Raw genomic sequence first — 12,500 nt, forward strand, 5'->3', positions numbered from 1 at the left:
TCGTCAGTAGCCTATAGTAGACCTAGATTCTGCGCTCCGAACGCCACAAACTGTTCTGTAATACACTATCGCCGACACAGCCGGCTTATTTATTTTATTATTTATTTATTTTTAATTGTTCTGATTGACGTGATTTTCGGCAAACCACGCAACATTTGGGTGGTCACGTGGTCTTAAAAAATCAACAAAACCCACCTCATGTGTATTTGAACCAATGACGGTGCATTTTATGCTGCGCGCACCATGAAAATTAGATAAAGTAACAATGCATCAGGCAGGAGATACAGGGCCGTCATCAATGGGTTAATACCTGTAGTAGTGTCATAGTATTTTTTTACTTATAACATGAAAAAAGGCTGTATCCAAAAATAGAAAAATGCTCAAAAAATAATCTTCATGTTTAACCATGTTTAATCCACCTCTATGCAGCCATTATAAGAACCAGTCTACGGGGCGTAATGTTAAAGTTAAACATGTTTTTAATAATACCTTCTCTTATTGACTAAACCTTGAAATATTTTAACATGTCTTTAAACCTGCAGTGTGTAGAATTTTGGGTTTTATTTCCTGGCAGATTTTGTAGAAAGTAATTATAATATCCATAAGTACATTTAATTTAGTGCATAATAGCTGAACATTTTTTTTGAATTATTATTTTTTCCCTTAGAAAGGGTCTCATATATGTCCATATTTCTGCATATTTTGGACCAAGGCCTAGTGCCGCCATCTTGAAAGTGTCATAGTTGGAATGTCATCAGGTGCATTGTTTAAAATTTAGAATTGTTCTTGTCCTTGAAGGCCACTGTAGCTTCTGTTATTATTCTAAAGGGGTGGGGTTACCCAGGGAGCGTTGCATTCTAGAACTTTGTAGAACTTTCTTGATGATGTCATATTACACACTGCACCTTTAAAGGGGCACTGTGTAATATGACATCATCTAGGGTTAACCCTAACCGTGGCCTTCAAGGACAAGAACAGTTCGTAATTCTAAACAATGCACCTGATGACATTCCAACCAACATGGATGCCTCCATAAGACTTACCCGCTCAATGTAAAACATGTAATATTAATATGTGTAATTCTCCGCTCAGGAGGATAATTCAGATTATTGGCAGAGGTGATTTTACACCAATGAGGACATATTTATGAATGAGGATATTGATTGTAGCTAATAAATTACTTAAAATGTTACACGGTGCCCCTTTAATATGTCCTATCATGTCTCTAACCCTCTCTCTCCTCCCAGCTATCCGTACTAAGCTGCGAGCGGTGATTGTGGACCCGGAGGTTGTGTTCGTAGCGTCTCTGAAGTCGGCTGATGCTCCGGCTTTAGTCGCGTCCTTCCAGTGCGACTTCAGTCTGCAGAGCGAGGCTAACGGGAGCACTAGCATGAGAGCTAACGTCCGGCAGCTAAAGGTGCTAGCCTGTCCCTTCATACGCAACAAGGACGACAAGGCTGTTACCACGGTGAGAGCACAGGACCAACTGGTTTATATCATTATATCTTTTTATTATAATTGTTTATTTGGAAATGGGACCAGTCTGGATTGTTCTTAAATCTTCATCTCTACATTACTTAATGCTCTTAATGACAAAAAAAAGTGTTGGAATTTGGTAGAAATGTTGTCAGTAGTTTATATAATAAAACTAAAATGTTCATTCTACTCAAACATTATGCCTCTAAACAGTAAAACGAAAGACACTGAACATTTGGAGAGGTCTCTTAATTTTTTCCGGAGCTGTATCTTGTTTTTAAAGAACCAAAGATCATTTTAGTGCCCAGACATGGTTCACCTTACGGCCTCTTACTGTTAAACTCGTAGTAAAACTTTAGTCGCTGCTTGTTTAGTTTAGTTTGTTTTGTGCTTTGGGATTGTTCATGTCTATTTGTGTGAAAGCTTATTGGTTGTTTTTTGTGTGATGTATTTGGATTTCATCGGAGACAGCTGTTCCTTGTGTTTTATTCTTGTTGTAAAAATAATTGAAAACCCGATAAATAAATGAAAAAAAAAAAACTTGTATTGAAACAGCGCTGTGTCTCTCGTCCAATAGGTGTTGAGGCCCTGCTCTGTCGCCTTGGAAACCAGCACGCAGCCCAACCAACCACTGAGCGGCTCTGTGACCGTAGAGGAAGTGATCGTAAAGGTGTGTGTGTGTGTGTGTGTGTGTGTGTGCGTGTGTGTGTGTGTGTGTGTGTGTGTCACAGGGCTGTGAATCCTTTGGAATAATCCCACGATCTGATTCAGAAGTGATTTCATGATTCAGTGTGATTCAAGTTTAACTATTCCTTTAAGCATGTGTCATAGTGATGTAATCCCTGTGTGTGTGTGTGTGTGTGTGTGTGTGTGTGTGTGTGTGTGTGTGTGTGTGTGTGTGTGTGTGTGTGTGTGTGTGTGTGTGTGTGTGTGTGTGTGTGTGTGTGTGTGTGTGTGTGTGTGTGTGTGTGTGTGTGTGTGTGTGTGTGTGTGTGTGTGTCTGTGTGTGTGTGTGTGTGTCTCTTCTCGCTGCAGATTTCTCCCTTCATCCTGAACACCGTGGCGACCATCACGGCGGCCATGACAGCCGGCCAGCCGACCAATCAGAGCGCGGCGCCGCCCACCGTGACCTCTGACCTCTGGGCCGTCATGAACATATACGGGCAGAACTTCTGGTTCCTGGGCGTCGACCAAGCCTCTGAGGTCTGTGATGTAATATGATCAATATCGTAATGTTTGTGTGTATATGACACACACACACACACACACACACACACACACACTCTACTTGATTATCATGTTCTCCTGGCAGGTCACGGAGAGCTTCACTGACACACAGGCAGCTAACCTGGGGGAGACCTTCACTGCTGAGGTCAAGGTATGAAGTCATCAAAGAGACAGACAGACGGACGGACGGACATAATTTCTGGCGAATTTCTGATAACAGAATATGGGAGTCATTCACTCCCCATCAACTCTCAACCACTGTGCACATGAATGTGTCATACATCTGTATGTGCCAAATTCTTTAGTAGGCAGTTTTCTTCTTCAAGGCTAAAAAACAAGTTGTCCTAAATGCAAGTTTAGCAAAACGCTTTGGAGTTCTTTAAGTTTACTGGGACAAAGTTCAACAGGCAGAAAGCTGTTTGAGCATTAAAATATTATACAATCATAAGGCAAATTAAATTCCGTTAACACACACACTAACCTGTCTGTCTCCCAGGTGGTCCAGGTGACCCTAGAGTCCGGTGTGGGCCATCGGACCGTCCCGCTGCTCCTGGCTGAATCCTCCTTCACTGGATCAGCTAAGAACTGGAGCTCACTGCTGCAGCTAAAGGCTAACGCTACACTGGAGGTGTGTGTGTGTGTGTGGGGGGGGGGGGGGGGGGGTGTGTGTGTGGGGGGGGGGGGGGTGGGGGGTGAGTGAGTGTGTGTGTGTGTGTGTGTGAAAATATCAAGAAATGTGAATTCAATGCTTTTCCATGCAGTGTTTGTATTGTATAAATTGGTCTAGATATTGTGCTATAGCCTAATATATGATAGAGGCTTGAAGCACTGGGAGCTCCACGTGACATTTGACAGCTACAACATTTCAGAATGTCCAAGCAACAACTTCTCAAATGATGTGCAATATAAGCCGTCCTTTTGATGTGTGTGTGTGTGTGTGTGTGTGTGTGTGTGTGTGTGTGTGTGTGTGTGTGTGTGTGTGTGTGTGTGTGTGTGTGTGTGTGTGTGTGTGTGTGTGTGTGTGTGTGTGTGTGTGTGTGTGTGTGTGTGTGTGTGTGTGTGTGTGTGTGTGTGTGTGTGTGTGTGTGTGTGTGTGTGTGTGTGTGTGTGTGTGTGTGTGTGACCCAGGTGAACTACTTCAATGAGCTCCATGCAGTGTGGGAGCCTCTGATAGAGAGAGTGGAGAGCGGCCGACGCAGGTGGACCCTGGAGCTGGAGGTAACACACACACACACACACACACACACACACACACACACACACATTTGGAAAGTTGTCCTTCTCTTTTGTAGGGATAAAACGATAGTTACGTATGTAACTAACTATGGTTCTATTTCGTTCCTACTGACCGCCAGAGGCGGTGCTTTCAGCACTGGATGTTCCATCACGCGCATGCGCAGGTCGAGGATTAAAATAGTCACCGACCCGGGAATGTCTATATATTCCAGATCTGTTCCAACTGGATCTTCTCGCGGTATCTGAGAAGTCTGAGTGACAGAGAACTCTGGCGGTCATCCGGAACTCATAGAACCGTAGTTACATACGTAACTATCGTTCTATTTCGTTCCTACTGACCTAAGGCCCTCAGGACTACTTGCAAGTCCCATGATGGTGCCCTAAGGGGTCGTGGTGGCTGAATGAAGCCTCTGGCCTCCCTTGAGAAACTGCCTGACTAGGTAACCGTCTGGTTATCCGCCCTTGCATGTGCGGCCGATATCGCAGCCACATAAACGCTAAGGGTGGAAGCATCTCTCCTGTTGCCCACACAGACTGCAGAAAGTGTAGTATCACTATCAATGAGCAAGTCCCTGGGACTTCGCCATGTGCCATGCACTACTGTGAAAACAACTTCCACCTGTTTGCATAGAGCCATGTAGTGGAGAGTGCCCCTGAAGTTAAAAAGGTCTGGACCTCCGACTGGTCGCAATACGTCAACAGTGGGTCCTGGCTATCAGGAGCCACATGCCCAGCTGCAGGCGCCCCGAGTTCGGGTGCCCTATGCCTCCGCCTACCTGAGACCGAAGGTCCTGTCTCTCTGGAAAGCACCAAGGCTCTCCTTTGAGGAGTTTTAGTAACGCTGGGAACCATGGGCTTCCTGGCCAATGTGGAGCCACCAAACGTAGGCTGTAACTGCAAAGAGAACTCAATTTGAGAAGGCCTAGTCGGACCCTCATGGATGCCGAGGTCAGCATACCTATCAGTCAAAGGAAGAGGCTGCCGAATGGTAGCTACGCGCTCTGGAGAAAGGCCGGATCGCATGGATGGCAGCAGAGTCGAGCACCAGCCCCACAACCCAACACATGGTGTAAGGTTGCCCTTTGTAAGATTGATCGTAAGGCCAAGCCTGTTCCCGGCTGGCTGAGGAGCGTGGCTGTGTCCCTGACCGCCTGCTCCTGAGTTGGGCGAAATGATCAACCAGTTGTCTAGGTATGGCAGTACACCATACCGCTGAGCTGTAATGGCGACAGGGATGCTGCCACACACTGTTTAATATACGCAGAGCCAGGGACGGCCCAAACGGAAGAACCCTGAACTGGTACACCTTGTCCAGAAATGCAAAGGGGAGGACCCCCTGTGACATTGGGCAGTAGGGACTTGAAAGTAGCATCTTTCAGGGCTATTGACACAACCCGGTCCGCCTGAGCGATAGACTGCAGGACCCCTGCAACACGCAGTATGTTAATGATTCCGCCCTCTTAGTCCAGAACGGGGCGAACCCGCCACACTTCTTGGTACCTGAAATTAAGTTGAGTAGAACCTACCCTAACCCTGTCCACACACACACACTAACCTGTCTGTCTCTAACCTGTCTGTCTCTAACCTGTCTGTCTCTAACCTGTCTGTCTCTAACCTGTCCGTCTCTAGGTGAAGAGTAACCCTGTCTGTCTCTCACCTATCTGTCTCTAACCTGTCTGTCTCTAACCTGTCTGTCTCTAACCTGTCTGTCTCTAGGTGAAGAGTAACCCTGTCTGTCTCTAACCTGTCTGTCTCTAACCTGTCTCTCTAACCTGTCTGTCTCTAGGTGAAGAGTAACCCTGTCTGTCTCTAACCTGTCTGTCTCTCTAACCTGTCTGTCTCTAACCTGTCTGTCTCTCTAACCTGTCTGTCTCTAGGTGAAGAGTAACCCTGTCTGTCTCTAACCTGTCTCTCTAACCTGTCTGTCTCTCACCTGTCTGTCTCTAACCTGTCTGTCTCTAACCTGTCTGTCTCTAACCTGTCTGTCTCTAACCTGTCTGTCTCTAGGTGAAGAGTAACCCTGTCTGTCTCTAACCTGTCTGTCTCTAACCTGTCTGTCTCTAGGTGAAGAGTAACCCTGTCTGTCTCTAACCTGTCTGTCTCTAGGTGAAGAGTAACCCTGTCTGTCTCTAACCTGTCTGTCTCTAGGTGAAGAGTAACCCTGTCCAGGATCAGTCTCCGGTTCATGGTGATGACTTTATATTTCTACCTGAAGCTGTTACCGTGGTGACACTCTCCTCTTCAGACACACTCAACGTCACTGTGTCACAAAGCAGCATCAGTGTTCTACAACACCTGGCTAAGGTACTGACAGACAGACAGACAGACAGACAGACAGACAGACAGACAGACAGACAGACAGACAGACCTGGCTAAGGTACTGACAGACAGACAGACAGACAGACAGACAGACAGACAGACAGACAGACAGACCTGGCTAAGGTACTACGCATATTGTAGAACGCGTAACTAACCCTTCGTGCTGTGTGTGTGTGTGTCTCTCTCTCTTTCGGTGTGTGTGTGTGTGTGTGTGTGTGTGTGTGTGTGTGTGTGTGTGTGTGTGTGTGTGTGTGTGTGTGTGTGTGTGTGTGTGTGTGTGTGTGTGTGTGTGTGTGTGTGTGTGTGTGTGTGTGTGTGTGTGTGTGTGTGTGTGTGTCTCTCTCTTTCTGTGTGTGTGTGTCTGTCTCTTTCTGTGTGTGTGTGTGTGTGTGTCTCTCTTTCTGTGTGTGTGTGTGTGTGTGTGTGTCTCTCTCTTTCTGTGTATGTGTGTGTGTGTGTGTGTGTGTGTCTCTCTCTTTCTGTGTGTGTGTGTGTGTGTCTCTCTTTCTGTGTGTGTGTGTGTGTCTCTCTCTCTGTATTCTCCCCAGGCGTTCTCTGAGGTAACTTCCTCGTGCTATGACGTGTCCCTGAAGGAGAGAGCTCCCTTCACAGTGGTTAACTGTCTGGGTGTGCCTGTGATGCTGCGCCACAGTGCCACCCTCCGGCCGGTGGCTGGCTCCGGTACTGCAGTCGCTCACTCAGCCAATCAGGGCCAGATCCTCGAGCTGGGAGCCAATGAGAGCATAGATCTAGAACACGCCATGTCCAGAATGACTTCACGAGGAAAACTATCGGCTCTGCAACGACAGGAGAGCTGTCTGTTTAACCTCACTATAGGTAGGAAGGTCTCTATGTCTGTCTCTCTGTCTGTCTGTCTGTCTGTTCAACCTCACTATAGGTAGGAAGGTCTGTCTGTCTGTCTGTCTGTCTGTCTGTCTGTCTGTCTGTCTGTCTGTCTGTCTGTCTGTCTTTCTGCCTGTTCAACCTGTTGAGCTAGTAGAAAAAAAGAATAATAATCGTTGAAAAAAAATGGGCCCCCCACTGCCTTGGGCCCCCCCAAGCCTGTCTAACTTATACCCCCAGTCCTCCGGCCCTGCAGACAGAGACACACTGCTAACCCTAACGTGTGTGTGTGTGTCTGTCTGTCTGTCTGTCTGTCTGTCTGTAGTGCCCTCAGGTTACAGTGAGGTGAGCCTGCCAGTGGACAGACCGGGGAGGCGTCTGTACACCGTGAGGGGGGCGGGGCTTAACCAGGCAGAGTCTGTGCTGGTGCAGATAGATGCTGCCAACGGCAACAAGATCATCGCCATACGATCTCCACTACAGGTATGGACAACACACACACACATTCACATGCACAGAGACACACACACACACACACACACACACAAGCACACACACAAGCACATACACACACACAAACACACTTTACTTGCCTATGGCTGTCCATCGTATTCGATGATGACGTTGCTCCACTTGAGCTGGGTTATTATGGGGGGTTACGTTGGTGCCATTCCATGTGGCTATGGAGGCCGATGCGCGACCCGCATGGTTTGCCACATGTGGGGCAGATGTAGTCTGTACATGAGAGGCTGGCCCCTGCAGCGCGCTGGTGTCTCTGTGCACGCCGCTGTATTCTCCTCTCAGTGGTCTGCTCCTGGAGGTGTGCTACACCCTGGTGGCTGGCTGAGCGCCATGTGGCACGGTCGGCAGCCAGGCTTTCCAGGGATGCTGGCTGGATGTCACAGCGCTTCAGGAGGGTTTTTGGTCCTTGTACCGTTTTCGCTGTCCCCCAGCAGACCTACGACCTTCCTGAAGTTGGCCATAGAGGATCTGGCGGGGGAGTCGCTGGGTGGGCATGCGGACTACATGGCCGACCCAACGCAGGTGTCTTTGGGCAAGGAGCACCTCGATGCTTGGTGTGTGGGTGTCTTGTGGCAAGGAGCACCTCGATGCTTGGTGTGTGGGTGTCTTTGGGCAGGGAGCACTTCGATGCTTGGTGTGTGGGTGCGGTTGAAGATGTCCACATGAGGGACTCTGTCCTCCCAGGACACACCCAGGATCCTTTGCAGGCAGCGGATGTGGAATGCCTCGAGTGTTCTGATGTGCCTTTGATATGGTGTCCAGGCTTCTGAGCTATACAGCAGTGTGGACAGACAGACTGTCTTGTATACAGCTGCTTTTGTAGAAACTGTCAGGTTTCTATTTAGGAAGACTCTGTTTTTAAGCCTACCAAAGGCAGAGGAGGCTAGGGCTATGCGGACCTGGATGTCACTGTCGATGTTGCAGGTGGGTGAGAGGACGCTTCCAAGGTAGGTGAAGTGCGGGACGATTGTGAGCTTTTGGCCGTCAACAGTGAAGATAGGCACTTCCGGTTGGTGGGATGTTTGCTGCACAATTATCTGGGTTTTGGATGTGTTGACTTTGAGTCCAAGGGCACTGTATATGGTGGTTACCGTATTAAGTGCCCGTTGCAGAGCATCTGGTATGAGCGAGGAGTGCGCAGTCATCAGCGTACTGGAGCTCCAGGATTAGTTTTGTGGTGATTTTGGTGAAGGCGCCGGATATTGAATAGGTTTCCATCCAGTCGGAACTGGATGTGGACACCGTCTGTGGTTTCCAGGGCTTTGTGTGAGAGGAGGGTGACTGCAGACAGGAACATGTTGAACAGGACAGGGGCTAGGACACAGCCCTGCCTGACCCCTACTTTCACATTGAAAGAGGGGGGATTTCTGGCCTCCGATGCAAACACAGGCTTGCATTCCATTGTCGATGAAGGCTACGCACAGATCCTTGTGATGTTCCCGGCATTTTTCCTGTACTTGCCTAATTACAAAGATCATGTCCGTAGTACTGCGGTCTCTCCTAAACCCACACTGTGATTCTGGTAGGATGTCCTCGGAAATGTGAGACACTAATCGAAAGAGCATGACTCTGGCTAGCACTTTGCCAGCAACAGAGAGAAGGGAGATTCCCCTGCTGTTGCCACAGTCAGCTTTGTCGCCCTTTCTCTTATAGATGGTGATGATCTCTGCATCCTTCCACTCCTGGGGGATGGTTTCCAGGACCAGATGTTAGTTATTAGCTGGTGAAGCCGACGGGTGAGGAGGTAGCCACCATGTTTAAACACTTCAGCAGGGATTCCATCAAGGCCAGGGCTCTTGTTGTTTTTGAGGCTTTTCATGGCTTTGTGAACCTCAGTGAAACTGGGCGGGGAATCCAGATGGTGAACAAGGGATACGTTTGGGAAATCTGCGAGTATGGATTGGGTTGGAAGGGTTTTGGGAGTTGAGGAGAGTATTGGAATGCTCAGCCCATCTGTCCAGGATCTGTTGAGTGTCCTTGTGTAGGGTGAGTCCATCAGCCGATCGTACTGGTGTTGTGCTCTTTAGAGCGAGGGTGCTGCCAGGAGGTCTTGAATTTGTCCTTTAGTTGGAACAAGGTGTTTGTGATGACCAGCTGATGTTCAGAGCAGAGAGAGAGAAGGCGGAGGCCATTATCATTGATCTGGCCAACACCGTGCTGACCGAGGACTCCCTTCCATAGCTCGCTGTCAGAGCCTACCCTCGCGTTGAAGTCCCCAAGGAGAATAAGCTTGTCAGCAGTAGGTGTTCTGCCTATGGCGGAGTTTAGGGAGGCATAGAATGTTTCTTTGCTCTCAAGGTCTGCATCCAGGGTTGGGGCATAAGCGCTGATGAGGGTGGCATGAGGGTTTTTGGTGAGGGGTATACGCCATGTCATCAACCGCTGACAACATCTGGTGGCTCAGTGCTGGGCTCATGGGTCAACTCAACCGAGCAGGACCTAAAGGTGAGGAAGGCACTCGCATGGAGGGCCCTGAACGGCATGACCTGTGTGTGGAACTCTAACCTCCCCCGTCAAATCAAACTCAGCTTCTTCTATGCAACGGTAGAGTCTGAACTCCTCTACGGCAGCGAATGCTGGTCCCTGAAGCCAACCTTGCAGAAGTCTCTAGACGGGTGCTACACCAGGATGCTGCGTGCAGTACTTAACATCAGCAAGAGTACACATGTCACCAACAGTATCCTGTATGAAGGAATACCAAGGGTTAGCGAGAAAGTAGCTTCTAGAAGAATGAGACTGGCAGGACACTGCCAGAGACACCAAGAGCTGCCAGCCAGCAAACTGGTTCTATGGGAACCAAACCATGGGCATCGGTCTGGAGGACGTCCTACACTAACATACGTGGATGTACTCAAGAAGGATGCAGGAGCGCAAAGTACCAATGAACTGGCCAGATGTATGGAGAACCGGGATGACTGGAAGCAACGATGGAGGGCTCATCTGAGGACGACCTAGAGAGATCAGCCTTTCACTGATACCAACTGGGGTTTCAGGGATTGTGTGCAGCAGGCTGGTCCTGATAGCAAAACCCGCTCCATGGAGGCGGCGGGATCCTTCTGGTAGTCCCTTCCAGAAGAAGGTGTAACGTTCTCCCACCTCTGTTAATGAGTCCTCTCCATGAAACCGGGTTTCACTCAGGGCTGTGATGTCGATGCCGTAGCGGTTGAGTTCATGTGCAACCAGCGACGTCCTGCGCTGTGGGCGGCAGGAGAGCACACGTGCATCCAGGAGGGTGCGGACATTCCAAGTCGCGAACGTGAAGGGGATAATTTCCTTTCTTAAATATTTTCAAATGCCTGCGCAATGAATTGATTAGGGTGATGTTAGGGGTGCGCAGTCCGTATCCTCACTTTCTTTCTTTGACCCCAACTGACCTCTTCCAGTGGCATGAAAAGCTCAAGACGACCTTCGGCCAGGCGGGGTTGCAGAGGACTGCCAGAGCACCGGTCCGTTGGTGTCTGCCTAACGCGGGTCTTCTCCACTGATTTTTCATTAGGGGTTTACTCCCGTAGCCATGAAACCAGAGGTTTACCCAGGAGGCACTGGGGCAGTGGATGGCGGTAGCCAGGACGTGTCCACACCTGGTGGGCCTTGGCCCTCTGGGGCCCACTGCTGCTCCGAGATCCCCCACCAGTTCAGCCTGGTGTCGCAAGACTACCAGTTACCGTGTGCAGCAAGACTACCAGTTACCGTGTGCTGCCGCGGGGAGGCACTGGAGGGGTCTTGGTGGAGGAGAGGCTTTGTACTGACCTCGGCTTCCTTTACCCAGGACTGGGCTGGCCAGCGGCAGGGACTAAGGGATGGAGGTCACATGCATCCCTACATGCAACGGCTTCCTAGCATGCTGCACTAGACGCATCACAGCACCCTGTGAGCAAGGCTCACACACACACACACACACACACACACACACACACACACACACACACACACACACACACACACACACACTGTTCTAACTGTGTTGTGTGTTCCAGATAAAGAATCATTTCTCGGTCCCGTTCGAGGTGTTGAGATATTGTCCCTCCAGCCGCAGTCTGCAGCCTGTGGGCCAGGCCCCGCCCGGCAAGGAGCTGCACATAGCTCTGGACACATACAGGTCTGTGTCTGTCTGTCTGTCTGTCTGTGTCTGTAATAACATGTCTCTCTCTCTCTCTCTCTCTCTCTCTCTCTCTCTCTCTCTCTCTCTCTCTCTCTCTCTCTCTCTCTCTCTCTCTCTCTCTCTCTCTCTCTCTCTCTCTCTCTCTCTCTCTCTCTCTCTCTCTCTCTCTCTCTCTGTCTGTCTGTATTAACATGTGTCTCTCTCTCTCCCTCCAGATCCCAGTTATTCATCCGTCCGTCTGGTTCTCTAGACGGACACTTCTCAGCCTCCTCTACCTGTCTGTCGTGGAAGGAGCAGGTCCACGTGAGCTCAGAGGTGCGTGCGCTGCTACAGTGTGCGGCTAACGTCAGTGGGCTGCTACCCCTCACCGTTAGCACGTTAGCTTTACCTGACGAGCTGAGACACATAGCCAGCCACGGAGAGCAGGACTGGGACCCAGCCTACGTCATTCACCTGCACCCTGTGGCTACGCTGCGCAACATGCTACCGTACACTGTGCGCTACATGATGGAGGTGAGAGGCAGTACTAGACCACTTTATAAGCATTAGGCACACTGCACAAAGAGCCTTTTTTTTTTTTCTTTTACATTGAAATGTTCCATTGATCCATAATGATAAAAGGATAGTGTATATACAGTATATTAACATAGTCATGTCTCATCTCCCTCCAGAGCTCCTCAGACTCCTACGAGCTGGCTGAAGGCAGCCTCTCTGACCTGCTCTCTGCGCGGGTCAGTGGGGAGGTGATCAGCCTCTCCGTGCTGCAGTACCAGGG

At 49.4% G+C, this 12,500-nt stretch overlaps 1 protein-coding gene across 3 annotated transcripts in view; it reads left to right on the forward strand.

The window, feature by feature from the left end:
- Window positions 1–12,500, forward strand: part of vps13c (vacuolar protein sorting 13 homolog C) — a 108,770-nt gene that overhangs the window by 68,700 nt on the left and 27,570 nt on the right. For all 3 annotated transcript variants that reach the window (XM_080031422.1, XM_080031421.1, XM_080031423.1), the window contains 12 exons: window positions 1,248–1,468; window positions 2,054–2,146; window positions 2,512–2,679; window positions 2,789–2,854; window positions 3,200–3,331; window positions 3,832–3,921; window positions 6,088–6,243; window positions 6,807–7,095; window positions 7,427–7,584; window positions 11,601–11,722; window positions 11,941–12,238; window positions 12,397–12,500. The exon at window positions 12,397–12,500 is cut by the window's right edge and continues 83 nt beyond it. In XM_080031422.1, coding sequence (XP_079887548.1) covers window positions 1,248–1,468; window positions 2,054–2,146; window positions 2,512–2,679; window positions 2,789–2,854; window positions 3,200–3,331; window positions 3,832–3,921; window positions 6,088–6,243; window positions 6,807–7,095; window positions 7,427–7,584; window positions 11,601–11,722; window positions 11,941–12,238; window positions 12,397–12,500 — 1,897 coding nt within the window. The remainder of the gene's footprint in view (window positions 1–1,247; window positions 1,469–2,053; window positions 2,147–2,511; window positions 2,680–2,788; window positions 2,855–3,199; window positions 3,332–3,831; window positions 3,922–6,087; window positions 6,244–6,806; window positions 7,096–7,426; window positions 7,585–11,600; window positions 11,723–11,940; window positions 12,239–12,396) is intronic.

Source organism: Ammodytes marinus (genome assembly GCF_949987685.1).
Source record: "Ammodytes marinus genome assembly, chromosome: 1".
NCBI lineage: Eukaryota > Metazoa > Chordata > Actinopteri > Uranoscopiformes > Ammodytidae > Ammodytes > Ammodytes marinus.